The sequence below is a fragment of the Prunus mume genome, linkage group LG3 (assembly GCF_029339155.1).
Source record: "Prunus mume cultivar Tortuosa linkage group LG3, ASM2933915v1, whole genome shotgun sequence".
Taxonomy (NCBI): Eukaryota; Viridiplantae; Streptophyta; class Magnoliopsida; order Rosales; family Rosaceae; genus Prunus; species Prunus mume.
In genome coordinates this window covers 20,370,088-20,388,303 of record NC_142700.1, presented here as the reverse complement: position 1 = coordinate 20,388,303, position 18,216 = coordinate 20,370,088, and the positions used below count along the sequence as shown (strand labels likewise).

The 18,216-nt window shown below is 35.8% G+C and overlaps 1 protein-coding gene across 2 annotated transcripts; it reads left to right on the top strand.

Moving 5' to 3' along the window:
- The first annotated feature begins 982 nt into the window (after positions 1-982).
- Positions 983-16,462, top strand: LOC103326686 (xanthine dehydrogenase 1-like). 2 transcript variants are annotated; one of them, XM_008228922.3, is made up of 14 exons: positions 983-1,298; positions 2,422-2,521; positions 2,656-2,764; positions 4,578-6,086; positions 7,501-7,743; positions 8,047-8,361; positions 9,618-9,857; positions 10,384-10,668; positions 10,778-10,999; positions 11,736-11,897; positions 12,801-12,935; positions 14,019-14,255; positions 14,946-15,119; positions 16,002-16,462. In XM_008228922.3, exons 1-14 carry the CDS (start codon positions 1,163-1,165, stop codon positions 16,242-16,244), a joined length of 4,110 nt encoding a protein of 1,369 aa, XP_008227144.2. In that variant the 5' UTR covers positions 983-1,162; the 3' UTR covers positions 16,245-16,462. The 2 variants fall into 2 exon arrangements, with proteins under 2 accessions (XP_008227144.2, XP_088904541.1); XM_089048415.1 differs by lacking the exons at positions 983-1,298; positions 2,422-2,521; positions 2,656-2,764 and adding an exon at positions 3,160-3,289.
- Positions 16,463-18,216: the final 1,754 nt, after the last annotated feature.

Here is an 18,216-nt window from a genome sequence, read left to right as displayed (position 1 = left end):
TCTTAAATAGACAAGAGAATGAGATGACCTACATGTTTGAAAATAATTGAATGAAGATAGGAAAAGATAGGGAAAGATAAAGGAATCCAATAAAGTGAGATGAACAAAGATGAGCAATGGTTCAGAACATGACTAAAACAAGACAATAAGAGATGAGAAATGGTTCAGAAAATAATTGAATGAAGATATGAAAATATAGGGAAAGATAAGGGAATCCAATAAAGTGAGATGAACAAAGATGAGCAATGATTCAGAACATGATTAAAAGAAGACAATAAGAGATGGGAAAGGGTTCAGAAAATAATTGAAGAACACAAGTGGAGGTAGGCAAAAGTTCATAACATTATTGAATGAGGATAAATGAATCCAATGAAGTAAAAGTAAAAGTAAAAATAGAAGACAAATATGGCAATGACTTCAATGAAGGGTTCGAATTATTCTGAGCATGCGCAAAAGTAGCAGCTCCAGAAATTGATGCCGCTTTAAAAAAAAAAAGTGTGGCTTCATTGTTTTTAATAAAAATCGTTTGCTACTTGTTTTTACTTTCAAAGTCCATGAACTAAAATATCGTTGTACTTGTTTTTATTTTTAAGTGAAATTCTATGCTTTGGAATTTAATTTTTTTAGGTTAAAATATTTAGAAAATTAAATCACGAATGTTGAAACAAAAATAATATCAAGAAAAATTAACGAGAATTTTTTTAAGGGATTAATCATTTTTAAACAATTTAATAAAATTGCGGACTCAAGTTATGAATCTGCAAGGTTGGGGGAAAAAAAAATTGAATCCTGAAAATACATAAATAGTTATATTTTGAATAATGAAAATTTAAGTTCAGCCTTAACATAATTGGAGATGGTCTATCAGCGCGAAAAGCATCGGAATACTGAATTGAAAGATAAGTACAAAGGGAAATGAAGAAAGTACAGTCGCACGTGCAAAACTATTTTCTTATTTTTTGTTGTTGTTGTCTTTTTCCCCGAAAATCTGAATACGGATCTTCCGTGTCCCAGTCCCCTACTGTTCCATTTCATGTTCTTCTCGCTCGCTTCTCTCCCACATACTGAAGAGAAAAACTTGATTTCTTTTGAATCTTAATATTTATCACAATTCTAAGTTGTTGGGTTTCAAGGAATTAAGCAAAAGACAGAAAATAAAATTATGGGATCGTTGAAGAACGAAGAGGAGCTGGAACAAATCGGGGAGGAGTCAAAAGAGGCCATATTGTATGTCAATGGAATTCGTAAAGTTTTGCCTGATGGGTTGGCTCACTTCACCCTTCTTGAGTACCTCAGAGGTTTGATTCTGATTGTTTCTATTTTCTTTTCTGTTTTTTTTTTAAATTTATAAAATTGGAATTGCAATTGGTTTTGCCCAGTTTGTTTGTTTGGCTGCTCAGGAAGTTTGGGAAGAGACAATTTTGAGCTCAGATTAGTTTGGTTTGTTTTTCAGGCTTAGTTTTTTTGACGGGTTTCTTTACTTGTATTCTGTCAAGTTTGTTTGGTTCTTACAAGATCTCATAATGCCTCTATTGCTAGTTTTTGTTCGAGCTTTTCGTCTTTTCCTTTGTCTTGGGGTTTCGGGTTTCTAAGAAACTTAAACGACTTGGAGTTGGGAGAGCTAACTGAGATACTAAGTTCTAGAAAATGTTATGCTGGTCCCATCTAGCTAGGATAGGAGAATTTAGGAACTGGAACCTCAGGAGTTTTTTTTCCTTACACGTCCTATTTATGGCAACTAATGGATATTCTTGAGGTTCTCTTTTCCGTCCGTAGCATGCAATTTTGAAGGTGAAATACCAGATACTTGGGTGGGGCTTCGACAATCCCAGATACTTGTAATGCATTATTTTGTGAGAAGCCTATGTTTTTGGAGGGAGAAAAAGGGGCATGGTGCTAGGAAAATGTGCTGTAATGGCAAAAAATGAGTGAAATTTTGAGGTTGCTAGAGGGGGAGGATGCTGATCGTTTGTAGTTGAGAATGTGTTTATGGCCCATACTTATGAGCTTCAGTTTGCTCAGATTTTAAGGGTTGGTCCTTTCATGTTAATTATTATTTTTTTGATTGGAGTGCTATTTTATTTTAGTTTATTCTTTTGTTTTGTTTTCATTGGTTTTCTGTTTTGTTGTTCTTTAGTGGGGTATAGTTTAGGGAATGCCTCGTCCACTGTGTTCAATGAAAATGTTTGTTTCTTATAAACAAGAGTAATCTTGACCTATGGAGCTGATTGTTCGCAATAAATTTCAGAACGGTTAATATTTGCTCTGCATATCTATCTTGTACATTCTTAATTGCTGATAACTGCAAGAGTTTATTGTCCATTTTCTTTTATAATGTCCTTTATGTAAGTGATACAAACATTGGGTTCTCTATGTTGAAAAAACCTAATTAGAATTTCTATTGCCTTTGTGGCAATAAAGATATAGGTTTGACGGGGACAAAGCTTGGTTGTGGTGAAGGTGGTTGCGGTGCTTGCACTGTTATGGTTTCCCATTATGACCAAGAATGGAAGAAATGTTTGTGAGTATCTCTTTCTCTTGAATAAACATGCACATGCACATGTGCACACCTACACCCAAGTGCGTGCATGTGTCGTACTTATTATTGGAGTCCATACACACTGAAATTATTGTTGTTTTGACATCTTCTTTCAGGCACTATGCTGTCAATGCATGCTTGGCTCCTTTGTATTCTGTAGAAGGGATGCACGTAATTACGGTGGAAGGACTAGGGAGCCACAAACAGGGCTTGCATCCGATTCAAGTAATCTATGCTGCCTTTCTTTTTCTTTTTTTTTTCTTTTCTGTTTGTATGCATTATTACTTTTTGTCTTATACTAATGCTATTGTAAAGGATTACCTAGTTTAGAAAAATAAGTTTAGGAAGAGAAAGCTACCTTTTACTGTCTACCTTTTAAGTAAAATGCAAAGAGAATTACGCCTCTTTAAAGAAGCGTATGGCTCTTGCTAATTATGCACAATTGAAGCATGCTTTTTGGGCACATGATTTATTTCTGAATTACTTAGGTCAAACAACAACATTTCTCCTTGGTTTTTGATTTTTCTTTTAACAAAATCAAAATTCCCAGCTGCTGTTAAGCCTATATCCCTCCAGATATTTACTCTAAACCTAACAAATTCCCAGCCTTTCTTCAGCAGCCCCTAATCTACAACCCCCATAGCTGGGATCATCAGTAGCTCCAAGGTACATCCCACAACCCAGTAGCTCCAAGGTACATCCCACAACCCAGTAGCTCCAAGGTGCATCCCACAACCCAGTAGCTGTAAGGTACATTCCCCTATTGACCTGCATTTCTTTTTTCTGTATCTGTCTAGGTTTTTTTTTCTTTGTGCATTCCACTGTCAGGTGCGTTTGTTTATTTGGTCAACAACTCTTAAGCATTTTCTTTTTGGTAAAAGAACTCTTAAGAACTTCTGTTTGGGAGTATTTCTGTAGGCAACCATGAGTAGGAATGATTTTTATAGGAAGTATTCAAACGAAATTGAAGAGGGAAAGACATCACTTAGCTCACACTCACCAACAATTAGGTGAAGGTTTTTTGTAGGCTTAAACATCACTTAGCATATTATGTAATCTACAATGCAGTGAAGGTATTTCCAGGATTAAAAATCACTTAGCTCACACTCACCATGGTTTGCAACCTTTGTAAAAGTCGCAAAAGATGTGAAGTTAGAGTGCTGTACAATTTTGAAAAAATTTATAGAACAGAAAAAAAGAAAATAATTCTGGTAACCTGCTCCAGTTGTATCAACATGCGCTTAAAGCGTTCCAGCTCTAATTGTGTTGCGTAAGAAAGGAATTTTTTGACTGCAAATACAGATCTTTGGTAGCATCCTTTATACTGAGATATACCATAAGACAAAGAAGTTGATTTGCCACTTCATGCTTCCAATTATGATAATTCAGTTGATATTTCTTGGGTGAATGAAGGGATATCTTGATCGGAGAAACATCATATGCGACTATGAGCCTATGACACAATATATCTGACAAATCACTTTATGCTGAATTGCTTTTTGAGATTGGATTAGGTCCTGGAGGGGGATTCTCGATTAAGGAATCTCCATTCATGGAATATTAGCGAGTGGCTGTGCTCCAAGAATTGAAAATCCTCTAAATTTAGGCTAGAACTCACTCATTCATACTCTCTCTCTCTCTCTCTCTCTCTCTCTCTCTCTCGTTAAATTTAGGCTAGAATTCACTTGAACATATCTCAAAGTGAAGAATATCTGTAAGAATGCATGCAAACTTAATATTTAGTTCATGATTTAATTAGGAATTAAAGGTGTATTTTCAGAAATGGAGAGGAAAGAAAGTTGGGGACGGAGTTACCTGAACCATTTTCTCATCCTCTTCTCATCAATAGTGTTGTTAAATGAGCCCAGTAATAGTGTTTTGTTTGATCAATATTATTTGAAAATTACAAGATGAGCTTTTCTAAAATATATCTGAATTTTTGTTTTCTTTTGGGTATCATATAGTAACCAAATTATGCAGTTCCAAATTTGCCTTATTGAGAGTCTCACCTATTTCCATTTTCTTTCATGTTCTCAAGGAATCATTGGCAAGATCTCATGGCTCACAATGTGGATTTTGCACCCCTGGTTTTATCATGTCGATGTATGCATTGTTAAGGTCAAGTCAGAAACCACCTAGTGAGGAGCAGATTGAAGAATGCCTTGCAGGAAATTTGTGTCGATGCACAGGTTACAGACCAATTGTTGAGGCTTTTCGTGTCTTTGCCAAAACAAATGATACACCATACATTGATATATCTTCGCTAAGCCGTGAAGGAGGTGAGTTTGTGTGCCCTTCAACTGGAAAGCCCTGTTCGTGTGGATTGAAAAGTGAGAGTTCATGCACTACTCTTGAAAGTGGTACTTGTGACGACGAGAGGTATGAACCTGTCTCATACAGTGAAATTGATGGAAGCTCATACACAGACAAGGAGTTTATTTTTCCTCCTGAGCTACTATTGAGAAAATCGATGTATTTAAGTTTATCTGGTTTTAGTGGGTTAAAGTGGTTTAGACCTTTGAGACTTAAACAAGTGCTAGAGTTGAAACAAAAATTCCCAGATGCAAAATTATTGGTAGGTAATACTGAGGTAGGAATTGAAATGAGGTTTAAGAAAATTGAGTATCGGGTATTGATTTCTGTTACTCATGTATCTGAACTCGGTATATTGAATGTCAAGGATGATGGCATAGAGATAGGTTCTGCAGTAAGACTTTCTGAACTACTTAAGGTTTTAAGAAAGGTCATAACAGAACGTGCAGTTCATGAAACTTCATCTTGTAAGGCCTTTGTTGAACAATTAAAATGGTTTGCTGGGATGCAAATAAGAAATGTTGCATGCGTGGGTGGAAATATATGTACGGCCAGTCCAATATCAGACTTGAACCCTCTTTGGATGGCCTCTAGAGCAAAGTTTCGAATTATTGATTGCAAAGGGAACATTAGAACGACGCTGGCAGAAAATTTTTTCCTGGGTTATCGTAAGGTGGATCTGGCAAGTGGTGAAATTTTGCTCTCTGTATTTTTACCTTGGACTAGGCCTTTTGAGTATGTGAAAGAATTTAAGCAAGCTCACAGAAGGGATGATGATATAGCGATAGTGAATGCTGGAATTCGTGTTCATCTTGAGGAAAGAGGTGACAGTAGAGTTGTGTCTGATGCATCTATTGTTTATGGTGGAGTTGCTCCACTCTCTCTTTCTGCAACAAGAACAAAAGATTTTCTCATTGGAAAGAGTTGGAACAAGGAGCTGTTGCAGGGTGCTTTGAAAGTCCTGCAAAAAGATGTATTGCTCAAGGATGATGCTCCTGGTGGGATGGTGGAGTTTCGTAAATCTTTGACCCTTAGCTTTTTCTTCAAATTTTTTCTTTGGGTTTCTCATCAGATGGAAGGGGATCATTGCATTAAGGAGAGCGTACCATTATCCCATCTCTCTGCTGTACAATCATTTCACCGGCCACCTGTTATTGGAACTCAAGACTATGAAATTACAAAACATGGGATAGCTGTTGGGTCTCCTGAGGTTCATTTATCAGCAAGACTTCAGGTATGTGCTTAGTTGTACTGGAAATAATACTTTTATCTTTTCTGATATACCAATTTTTTATTTTTTATCTCGAGCCCAGATTAACAGAATTTGATATTGAGAACCTTGGTATTTGTATGCATTATATTTTTCGTTTTTTTTCTTTTACCTAATTCTTTTGCTATCAAGTATGTTGTATAATGGGCTAGAAGAAGAGACTTACTGGATCATGTCTATGCAGATAAAGTTTGATGAGTTTGTAAATGCTTGCAACAAGTTTGCAACTCTGTTGGCGTAGGTCCCTTTTTTGTTAACCATTTTTCCCAAAAGGTTTGAAAAATATTTTCTTTTTTCAATCAACAAAGGAGGAGCAAAGGGAGCAAACTCGGGTCAAATAAAGTTACTGTCATATGCGTAAGGCCGAGCTTAGTCCACGGTTGTTAGCTTCAATTAAGGTCTAAGTCAAAGAGCTGATTACCAAAAATTTTATGTCCTGAAATCCTGTATAATTCAGGGTTCTCATTTCATTTGAATATGAAATACAAAGATCTTTTCCATTCCTAAAGTGTCTTTTTCAACATGGTATCGGAGCAATATGTTATTGAGACCTCTCCTTACTTTTTCCAGAAGTAATAAATAAGGAATGAAAAGGAAAAGAAAACAACTTCTCTCTCGCTGCTATGCCTTAGGTACATCTAACAGTTTTCTTCCTTGAGAACAGACTGCTGTAACCCTTCAATGCCTATCAAAAACTAGTGTCAGACTTACCATTCTTGTGAGATTCCAATTGTAAAAAGATAAAAAAATTCAAGCAATTCCAGGTTCCAGGCGTGAACCACTCTCACATTCATTTATATTTGAATGTGAGCTAGTGTTACATGATGTCTGTGGTTGTCTTCTTGTTAAAGTCTACTTCTTAGTTCCTACTGTAATGAGACAACCAATGAAAAAAATTGTGAGGTCAACCTTCAGCCTTAAGGAATGGGCTATTATGATTTTTTTTTTCTTCTTTATATGAGAAACACAGCATTCATTAATAAAAGATATTCACAACACAGGGAACAGGGTGTTCCCGAAAAAAAATCCATTTAATCTACTTCTAAAACAAGTAAAAACATGACTAAGAGCAAAACAACAAAACAGAATTACATGACAACAGCATTCCAATCGGAATAAATAAGATAAAAAGACCAGTCCCTGAACTCAGAGGAAGAAAATCAAAGTGCACAAGGATGAAGATCATTGACAATGACATTTGAGATTTGGACAGGATAAATCTTCTCTACTGCCAGGCTAATATTGAATGTGATACTAAATGGCATCAAGGGTTTTTTTGCCCTGTCAATCAGTTTAATTTTGTGCACAGTGCATGAGTTTTTTTTTCTTGTAGAGAGTAGCATTATGAAGTTTGTGCTGATTTGATAATTTCTACCAGGTTACAGGAGAGGCAGAATATTCTGATGACACACCATTGCCTCATAATGGTTTGCATGCTGCTTTAATACTCAGCAGAAAGCCTCATGCCCGTATACTTGCAATCGATGGTTCTGCAGCAAAGTTATCACCTGGATTTGCAGGAATGTTTTTTGCTAACGATGTTCCAGCTGATAATAAAATTGGACCAGTTGTTTACGACGAGGAACTGTTTGCTTCAGAATTTGTCACTTGTGTTGGTCAGGTATGATGGTTAATAAATCTCTCTCTCTTTCTAGCCCACAATGTAATGGAATCCTTAACTTTTTAGAATGATGTGTGGTGTAAAATGGACCCATAAAAAAACATCACTTGATGGTTTGCAGTATTCTAAAGATATTTCTACAATTCAGAATGATGACTCATCACAAGAAATGACATGGAAAATATATTGAGCATTTATCAAATGCTATATAGGCATGATGAAATTATTCCTTATATGGTATATTTAGTGCTGTGTTAACCGATTCTCCTCTTTTATGATTTTATCCATGGGTTTTTTATGCAGGTTATCGGAGTGGTAGTTGCTGATACACATGAAAATGTAAAACTAGCAGCAAGGAAGGTTCTTGTTGAGTATGAAGAGCTCCCAGCCATCTTATCAATACTGGATGCCATCAATGCCAATAGTTACCATCCTAATACAGAGAGGTGTCTTAGGAAAGGGGATGTGGATCTTTGCTTTCAATCACGTCAATGTAAGAATGTCATAGTGGGGGAAGTTCGAGTGGGAGGACAGGAACACTTCTATTTGGAACCACAAAGCAGTGTGGTATGGACAATGGATGGTGGCAACGAAGTTCATATGATCTCATCCACTCAGGTTTTTTATAAATCCCTCAAAAGATTACTGCTTGAATCAGTTTAGATACAACCCAAGTGCCCGTATTTAGTTGTACCTTTTTCCTTTCTTGATACAAAGTATTGCTAAAAAATATCCTTGTATTCCAATGAATATTTAATGATCAACTAAATTTGCTACATGTTGGACATCCTCCCTCCTTGGTAATAGCGACTAATAAAACCTATGCGGTTTGCATAAGCATGGGTTATCTCTTTCCCTTATATGTGCCCTGTAACATGAAGCCATGCTTGTAAGACTCTACTCTATTCAGAAGCCATCGTCCAATTAAGTGAAACACTTAGGGAAGTATTTGCTTTTTAGCAGCGTGTGTAGGAAGGAGTCTGGTTTTTGAGACAACCATATTTAGCCAGCGGGTCTTGTAAGCAGCTAGCTTGTGTTTATTGGATATATAGGAAAATGAAAGGGTTAGTTACACTTTACACCCTTGTGGTTTGAGTTGTTTTTCTTCTTTGCACCCTGACCTTCAAAACTCTACTATGTCCACCATAATGTTGCTCTGTTTTGCAATTTCTGCCCTCTGTCAGTTTGACAGTAAAGAAAATGACATATAATAAACAATTCATGCACCCTTAAACATATAAGAAACCATCCTTCCCCTTCATCACATGTGGAAGCTCACTGACAATCATGACATTATCTATTATTTGGCAAACTGGCACGCCCACATGCACAAAGAAGCTAACCTATCACAGATGTCCCTTTCAATGTATTGGTCAATACGTTGAAGACGACTTTGTTTGGAACACTGCAGCGACATATTTGGTGAAATTGCATCATATTCATTGAGGCAAAAACCCTTGGAGACCATAAAGATGTTAGTGTGATTCAGCTTTTAAGTAGTCTACCCTGGTGGAAGAAGCTCTTACACCTAGCCACCTTAACCACCTCCCAAAACCATGAAAAATTCACTCATCCTTTCATTTGGACCAGATGCTTTGGTAGGGTTCACTTACCCTTTCCTTTTCGGCTTGGGCTTGCCTTTTGTATAGCTTTCCAACTTCTTTCTAATATTTGTGCATAGACACTGTAATCTCTCTCTCTCCCTTACCCTTTCTTCATGTTAATTCTTGCACCTTAAATACTGGTTGTATGTATTACAAGTATTTATGTGATCGCAGAGTGTTTTGTCCAAAAGTTTGTTAGGGACTAGTGTCAATCAAATGTCTATGATGTTTATTTTAACAGAAATGTAACGGGATTACGTCAATGTGCAGGCCCCTCAGAAGCATCAGAAATACGTTTCTCATGTTCTTGGTCTTCCAATGTCAAAAGTAGTTTGTAAAACTAAACGGATTGGTGGTGGTTTTGGTGGCAAGGAGACTAGATCAGCTTTTGTTGCTGCTGCAGCCTCTGTACCATCATATCTGTTAAATCGTCCAGTTAAAATTACATTAGACCGTGATACAGACATGATGATAACTGGGCAACGCCATAGCTTTCTTGGAAAGTACAAGGTTTACTTATTTTGCTATAATTGGATTTTTCTGTTGGACATCAACATTTATGTCCTACTTGTATGTTTCACAATCTGATGTTGGCAGAAACTTTTTCTGTTTTTGCACTTTTTTTTTCTTATTCATTATTTTTTCTGATAAAAGCTAAGCTATATAAAAGAAATTAAGAAAAGAGTTCTCATGCCATATAGTGGGACTTTGGTATCTAGTAAACAATTTGGGCTCTTCTGTGGTTTCTTTACCTTGTAGTAACAGAACTTCTGTAACCTGATTTTATTCTTGTTTGCTCAAAGAGTATTTCTTTGGAGGGGTTGTGGAGTAGTATGAAAAGCTCCCTTATTTTGTTTTTTTAAAAGGAAAAAAATTGAGATGAAGATGGAGAAGGAGAAGGGCCTTACTTCCTCTTATTGAATTTTATTGTCAATAATTATGCTGTTGTTGTTTTGGTGGCTTTTAATTTTTTTGCTTTGTTAAATTTACATAACATGTGATGTAAGGTATTGATGGAATATGTAATTTGACATAGGTTGGATTTACAAATGAGGGAAAGGTGTTGGCACTAGATGTTGAAATCTACAATAATGGTGGAAATTCACTAGATTTGTCCCTTCCTGTGCTTGAACGTGCTATGTTTCACTCGGATAATGTCTATGAGATTCCAAATGTGAGGATTGTGGGAAGGGTTTGCTTCACAAACATTCCAAGTAACACTGCTTTTCGAGGATTTGGTGGTCCTCAAGGTATGCTTATTACTGAAAATTGGATTCAAAGGATTGCTGCAGAACTCAAAAAAAGCCCCGAAGAGATAAGAGTAAGTTAAGAAATCTTATCAGGTTGTCGTTCTTATGTTGCACTTGCACCTTTACTCCATAACCATCATATTCCTTCTGATACAAGCCTGTAATATCACTTTCCTTCAGGAAATTAATTTTCAAGGTGAAGGGTCAATATTGCATTATGGTCAACAACTTCAACACTGTACACTGGGTCCGCTATGGAGTGAACTAAAGTTATCTTGTGAATTTTCAAAAGCTCGCTACGAAGTTGACCAATTTAATATTCAAAATCGGTGGAGGAAGCGTGGTGTTGCCATGGTTCCAACGAAGTTTGGCATATCATTTACATTAAAGCTTATGAACCAGGTAATATTCACAAAATGTTATTTGGTTTCAGATTTAATTGATTTCTCTCTCTCTCTTACCTCTTAGAAAACTAGAGCTTTGACAAATACAGGATTTTATTCGGACTTAATTATCTTTTGTCTAAAACACGCTAAGAACATAGAGTTTTAAGCACAGGATTTTTTAATGGTTTATTCTAGTATAAGATGTATGGCTGGACATAACACTCCCTCTTGATTCTGAGTTTTGCATTACTGAAAAGGATATGAACTTTCTGTCATAGGCATCCTACTTAAAATGTCTTCCTATGACGTCAGTATTTTGTCTTTTTCAAGTATATCAACTGTCTATAGCCTATAGGATGCTAGATATATATTCCACCATAACTCTCTCACCTAAAACAATGAACTCCATCCGATTTGAAACTGGAGAGTTTCCACTTGGGTGCGAAAGCCATCCAAGTTGATCTTATAGATTTGGAAGCCTCAGTATTGTGACAAGCCTTTGTCAGATTTATAGTTTGGATAATTTTACATCATGTTATCAGTGTTCGAAATTTAAGAGATGCATTTACCCCTTCCTCTGTCAGTGTGATTATAGAAATCGAACTGCTGCTGCATAAGTAAGTTAATTTGTGTTCCATTTTAATGGGCATTTCTATTTTCTTTTATCAAAATTGATTCCATTATTTTAATTTCTTATCTACCATGTAATCATGCAATCAGAATCCTGATCAGGTATGCTAAATGTGCCTTAGGCAGGTGCTCTTGTTCATGTCTACACGGATGGAACTGTTTTAGTTACACATGGAGGCGTTGAGATGGGGCAAGGTTTGCATACAAAAGTTGCTCAGGTCGCTGCTTCTGCCTTCAATATCCCTCTCAGCTCTGTCTTTATATCAGAGACAAGTACTGACAAGGTAGCTGACAGTGTTTCATTATCTTGAAGTAAAAAAGGGCCACTTTGGTATATTGCTTTGATTTTGCATATTGTTTCTACTAATCAGATATTAGAAAGGTCTAGTTCTCTCATTCTTAGAAAGGTCAACCATCAGATATGTATTTTGAAATCACCATGGATTAATGTGAGATGAAGTACAGTAAAATGCATGGGGGTTCATCTAATCAGCTAAAGCTAAAGTAAAAAGATTTGATGTATCAACATTTTAAACATGTAAGATGGGGATAATAGGGGAGAAGCCTTTCTCAAGTGATTCTTAAGCTTTGTTAGAATTAGAGAACCAACCCTAAAACCAATTGGTAATGAGTGGAGAGGCCCAAGTTCTTATAATTCCTATGCAAGGCTTAAAATTCCTAATGTGGGATTTTACATTATCCAACACGCAATTCAATAGGCCCAACACATAAGTTGGGCACAAGTCGGGCCCAACACGTGAATGGAACATGCTCCCATACCATTTTAGAATTAGGGCATCCAACCCAAAACTAATTGGCAACAAGCAGAGGGGTCCAATATCTATAGATGACTTTGTGAGGCTTAGATTTCCCAATGTGAGATTCTAGATTCTCCAAGAAGTTTATTGCATGAGCATGTCAGGGTATTGCTGAAGTGTTGTTGCTGCAATTTTGTTGGAATAACTTTTGATAGTATTAAAATTTAAGAGAATGTATGTAACAAAGTTGAGCCTGTAATTATCTGTGGCTATGGCTAGATTGCTATTCAATTAATATTCGAAAGGTTTTCTGGTAGGAGAAACTGATTTAGATTCCCTTTCCATTTCTATTGCTTTATTATTTGTGTATGCCTAAACACCTGATGCCCATGCTCATATTTGTTGTCTTCATGTTTGCTGCCAAATTAGGTTCCTAATTCATCACCAACAGCAGCTTCCGCGAGTTCTGACATGTATGGAGCTGCAGTTCTGGATGCATGTGAGCAAATTAAGGCACGCATGGAGCCTATTGCTTCACAACAAAATTTCAGCTCTTTTGCTGAGGTACTCATGTTGTCCTAGTTTCTGCTCACATAATACAGCATGGTATATTTTGTGATTCTTTTCTTTCTAGGAAGAGTTCATGTCCTTCTTTCCCCTGAGGAGTAACTGTAACAATTTTGGATGGTGTAGAAGTTACTTCTCTGAAGTGTTCCCAAAACAAAGAAGTCACTTATAATTACAATTAAAAAAGAGGAGAGGAAAACAGCTTTAATGTATTACAAGTATTTCAATAAATATAAAACTGTCAGGAGAATAGTAAAATAAGCATTTTCAGATTGTTGTGGTGTTGGCAATCAATTTAATGCCATGAAAGAGACTGAAAATGTTGGTCAGAAAGATTTAAATGTCCAACGTAAATTTCTTGTTGTATGAGATTATCAATTGTTAAACCTGAATTTTTGATCTTAGTAGTTTATCAGCCACAAACTTCAGTGAACATTCCTTCCCTTTTGGGTTATTTGCATAAGTCTTGATTAACTTTATAAAAAGGTGATTTCTGATGGCGTAGTTGATAATTGTTATTGTTGTTATCTTTTGTCATGTTCTACCAAGTTTTTACATGTTTAGGCACTTATATTGAATCTGAATACTGGAAACACCTTGCTCCAAATTCCAACTATATCATTCGTGTAAGAGGCAGGTGTTGAGTAATCTGATTCTCCACTTGACATCTCTGATTTCACCATTTAATGCTGGATTTTGTTTGTCTCGCTTTGGAATCAATTTTGAAGCTTTACCTAAGAGTATCATTCACAGTATGATGATTTCTTGATTATGTACTGTATAAAACCAACCAAGTGCTTAAACATGGTGTCCTCTCTCTTTCATTTGTTTTAAATTCTTCGTCAAACATCGAAGATGCATGGCTAACATGGTTGTATCACACGGGAATTGAAAAAGTGAATAAGTGATAAAAGAACTGCTTTTGAAGTTTTGAATTTTATAGATAGTCTGTTGAAATTTGTTGTTCATGTTTTAGTTCCAAAGGACAGTGCATGGGATCTTTTGTGCAAGCAATCTTGCACTGAGAATTTTTGATGATACGAAATTTATGTTACCTTCGTTTTTCACAATTATTGTCAGCTTGCAAGTGCATGCTATGTGGCGCGGATAGATCTTTCTGCACATGGGTTTTACATTACACCTGAAATTGACTTTGATTGGACGACTGGTAAAGGGAACCCGTTCAGATACTTCACCTATGGGGCTGCTTTTGCTGAGGTTGAAGTTGACACATTGACTGGAGATTTTCACACTAGGGTGGCAAACATATTCTTGGATCTTGGATACTCTCTCAACCCAGCAATCGATGTTGGGCAGGTGCTTTTCTCTCCTTTTCCTTACCAGTTTCGTTAAAATGTCAAAATCTTTTACTTATCAATAAACATCCGTGAAAAATATGGGAATTTTAACCCTATCTCAAGCTACATGTAGTGAACCTCATTCTTGAGGATTTTTTGTTGCAACTTGCAACAGAATCATCTTTATAAAAAGAAAACTACATTCACTCTCAAGTTACCATTAAGTAAGCCCATTTTTTGGAATGTTTGTTGCAACAGGATTATAAGAATAACTTTCCTAGAAAGTAAGATATACTACAGAAACAGACTCAAGCATTGACGTAAATAGGGTTAGAACTTCTAGTGGGGCCCACAATGATCCCATTTCTTGTGAGAAAATGGAGATAATTTAAGAACCTAACGGAGATTTAATTTTTATTTCTGGCCAAATGATGAAATGTCCATGCAACATGCTTGTATGAGCTGCTACTGATATTAGTTGGTAAACTATTCATGATATTGCTGTTGTCATCTAAACTAATGAACATGCTAACAAATTCCTGATCTAGTTTGTGAATGTCAATCTTGCTGTTGTTCAGTGTTGTTTTATAAAATTGGGGAAGGGATGGTTGAATAAGGTGGTATATTTCATTTCGATTGCAATAACTAATAATCTAGGGTAGTTGTTCCTTTTAATGTTCTTATCAATTATGCTATGCTTCTAATGCAGATCGAAGGAGCCTTTATACAAGGTTTGGGATGGGTAGCTCTAGAAGAACTCAAGTGGGGTGATTCTGCTCATAAGTGGATCTCACCAGGTTGCCTCTACACATGTGGACCTGGAAATTACAAAATTCCTTCCATAAATGATGTCCCCTTCAAATTTAGCGTTTCACTTCTGAAGGTATGCTTATTACCCTGTAAGGGCATTTATAAATTATAAATTTCTTCTGAAAGTTAATTTGTCTGATCAAGTTATGGGTGGGATTCAGTATATCTGTCTTAACATGTCATCTGACAACTTCTTTTCTACTGAAAAGCATTAATTAAAACTAAAGGCAACTTGTAATTTACCAGACTATGTGCTTGATACAAGATGGTGTCGGGAATTTTTGTCTGTGGTGTCCGTAAAGAAATGGTTTGGGGTTGATTAAATATATTGTGAGAAAATGGGGCTTAATGTGGTTGGTTGATTAATTATTATGTAGAAATCCTTGAACCAAATAGAAGTGCATAATTGTGCAGGGCGGCAAAAAAAAAAGGAAAATGAAGGAGAAAGAAAAGAGAACACATGAATTTAGGGAAATTATTTAGCTCTCTCAAAAGCTTCTATTTAGATTGGCTGATTACTTTTCTGTTTTCTGTTAGGATAGCTGCTGTTATGTTATTTGTTGTGCTCTCGATATTATGTTTCTTGTAGTTAGAGGGTGAGGACTCCCGATCCACTTTGATTGTACTTCCCAATTTTAATATATCCATTGTGTATCCTATCCCAAAATTAAAAATTAAAAATTAAAACCTGGATGGAAGCTGTTTAGGATTTCATTTATTAGAACATCAAACCTCCCTCCCCTTCCCTATCTGTTTTTATTTTTTCAATGCTACGTTATGCCATACAGTTTAAAAACAGGTTACCCAACATTTTTTCAAGGGCTAAGTTATGCTGTAATTCTTTAATTTACATTTATAATTATAGAAATTGAATTTACTTGGCTTTAATGATTGATTTCAACCTAAAGCAAGTTACTGTCTTGACTTGTTTGACGTTTTCTTTGCTAATTGACAGGGACATCCAAATGTGAAGGCGATCCACTCATCCAAAGCAGTTGGTGAGCCACCATTTTTCTTGGCTTCGGCTGTCTTTTTTGCCATCAAAGATGCAATCATAGCTGCCAGAGCAGAAGTAGGGTCTAAGGAGTGGTTTCCACTAGATAATCCAGCGACGCCTGAACGAATACGGATGGCTTGTTTGGATGAAATTACTGCAGGAATTATTAGCTCAGACTTCCGCGCCAAGCTTAGTATTTGATTGTTAGTTTCTCTTTTCCTGTATTTAGCATACACCACTGGTATATACTACTTTTCTGTTTTCCTGTATTTAGCATACACCACGGGTATATACCACTGTACAGACTACCAGACTCTATATTCTCTAACCAACCAATTACAAGATATGCATGTAATATGTGTAAATCAGAAGTATTATCATGATTAAATGATTATAATAAAAAGCAATAATTGTGAATAGTTTTGTATTATGGTGACATTATTTGGTATCAGGAAACCTTCAGTTTACTATCCTTCTCTCATTGTTATTATTATCATCACCATCTCTTCAATAGACTTGGTCGTTTTCATTCTCTTTTTTCTAAGGAGTCAATATTTTTATTTTATTTTTTTTGAGAATGAGGAGGAGACGGTATTCAAGAATCTAGTAGGTAATTGACGTAACATAATTTGGAATTCATGAATTTTTCAAATTAGTCGCCAGTGGCGTTTCTTTTGTTTGTTTTTGTTTTCCTTCTGAAGCATTAGGAAATGAGAAATTGTGTCTTTTTGGATCTTTAGAGTGTGAATGTAATGAAAAGTCTTTTCATCTTGTGTAAAATTTTTGCCAAGGTGAGTCGCTCACGTGGTTTTGGATTGTTGATAAGATCGATTTACACTTAACAGTATAAATTGCATGATGTGTGCATAAACGCATAAACGTTCCCATGTACGTATAGACGACTCACCTCTATACTGATGGTAGCACATATTTGGTCTGAACACACAACTTTGCTTCTTCCGCATTTCTCTTCGTGCATTCCATTATCCGTATCACAACCAAGCAAGAGACAGCCGTGGTGATGAACAAGTCCCAGATGCAGTGCAGGCTGCAACTGCGGGGTAATTTAAAAACAATAATCATAAGCGAGTAATAAACCGAGTTGTCATATCATGCAAGACATTTCCTAATGAACATGGCATGACATAACATTTGCAGTTGAACTTATATTTTAATTCTTTCTTTAATATATAACCAATACATGACCTTATCTTCTTCACCAACAAAAACAAAAACTTCCTTATCTTGATGTATTGCCAATTTATTTCATTTTTTGTGAATTTGGCACGATGGTTCTACAGAAAGCCTTTTTAGTAATTTCCTACTTTTAGTTTCTTTTTTGCTCTCTTTAACTAATTCTTGTAGCTCCCTATATTTGGAGAGGCCCAATTGTAGTAATTTTTCTTTTGTCATTCGAAAAACATAAATTTGCTTTCGTTTGAATCCAAAGTTCATGCTTTTTTTGCCTTCATCCATATGAAGAGTGTTTTTGAAACAGTCTATTGGCTAGAAATTATTTTGATGTATTTTCCTCATATTCCATATTTTGCCTTCTAGATGCAAATGTAAAACCATGTTTGCTCAATTCATAAACTTTTGGGGAAAAAAATTCCATAAACTTGAATAAAGAAACAACAAATTTAGTTTTATAATTTTGAAACACATAGCTTCGATAGTGTGCCAAAAGAAGCAAACTTGCTAACGGGGTCTAATATAGTGGAAAAAGGCCTTGACTTACAGATGAGTGGTCTCAAATTTAATCCCCCATGTCACCTTTGTAGTCGTCTCAAATTTTGGGAAGGCTTAAAGTAGAATATGTTGTATCGGATTTTAGCTCCATAAAAATGCTTGTACTTGGCCTTTTCTAGATCATATAGGATTTTAGGTTGGACATTTCATGAGTAATGCTTTATACATTAGACTCAAGAAAGCTATTTTTAATAGTTTAGTACAAATTCCTTACATGTTAGTACTTTTTCCTGATAATGCATTTCATTTTCATTATGATGCCAATTGTAGAAAAACACAAGTCATATTAAAAAAAAGAAGAAAAATAAATAAACAAACAAAGGGAGCAAATTGACTTTATACATCTGTGACAGGGAAAGCTGAACCTAATCACTCGGTTAATCTACACAAACCATTAAACAAACAGGAAAACGTTAAACTGAAA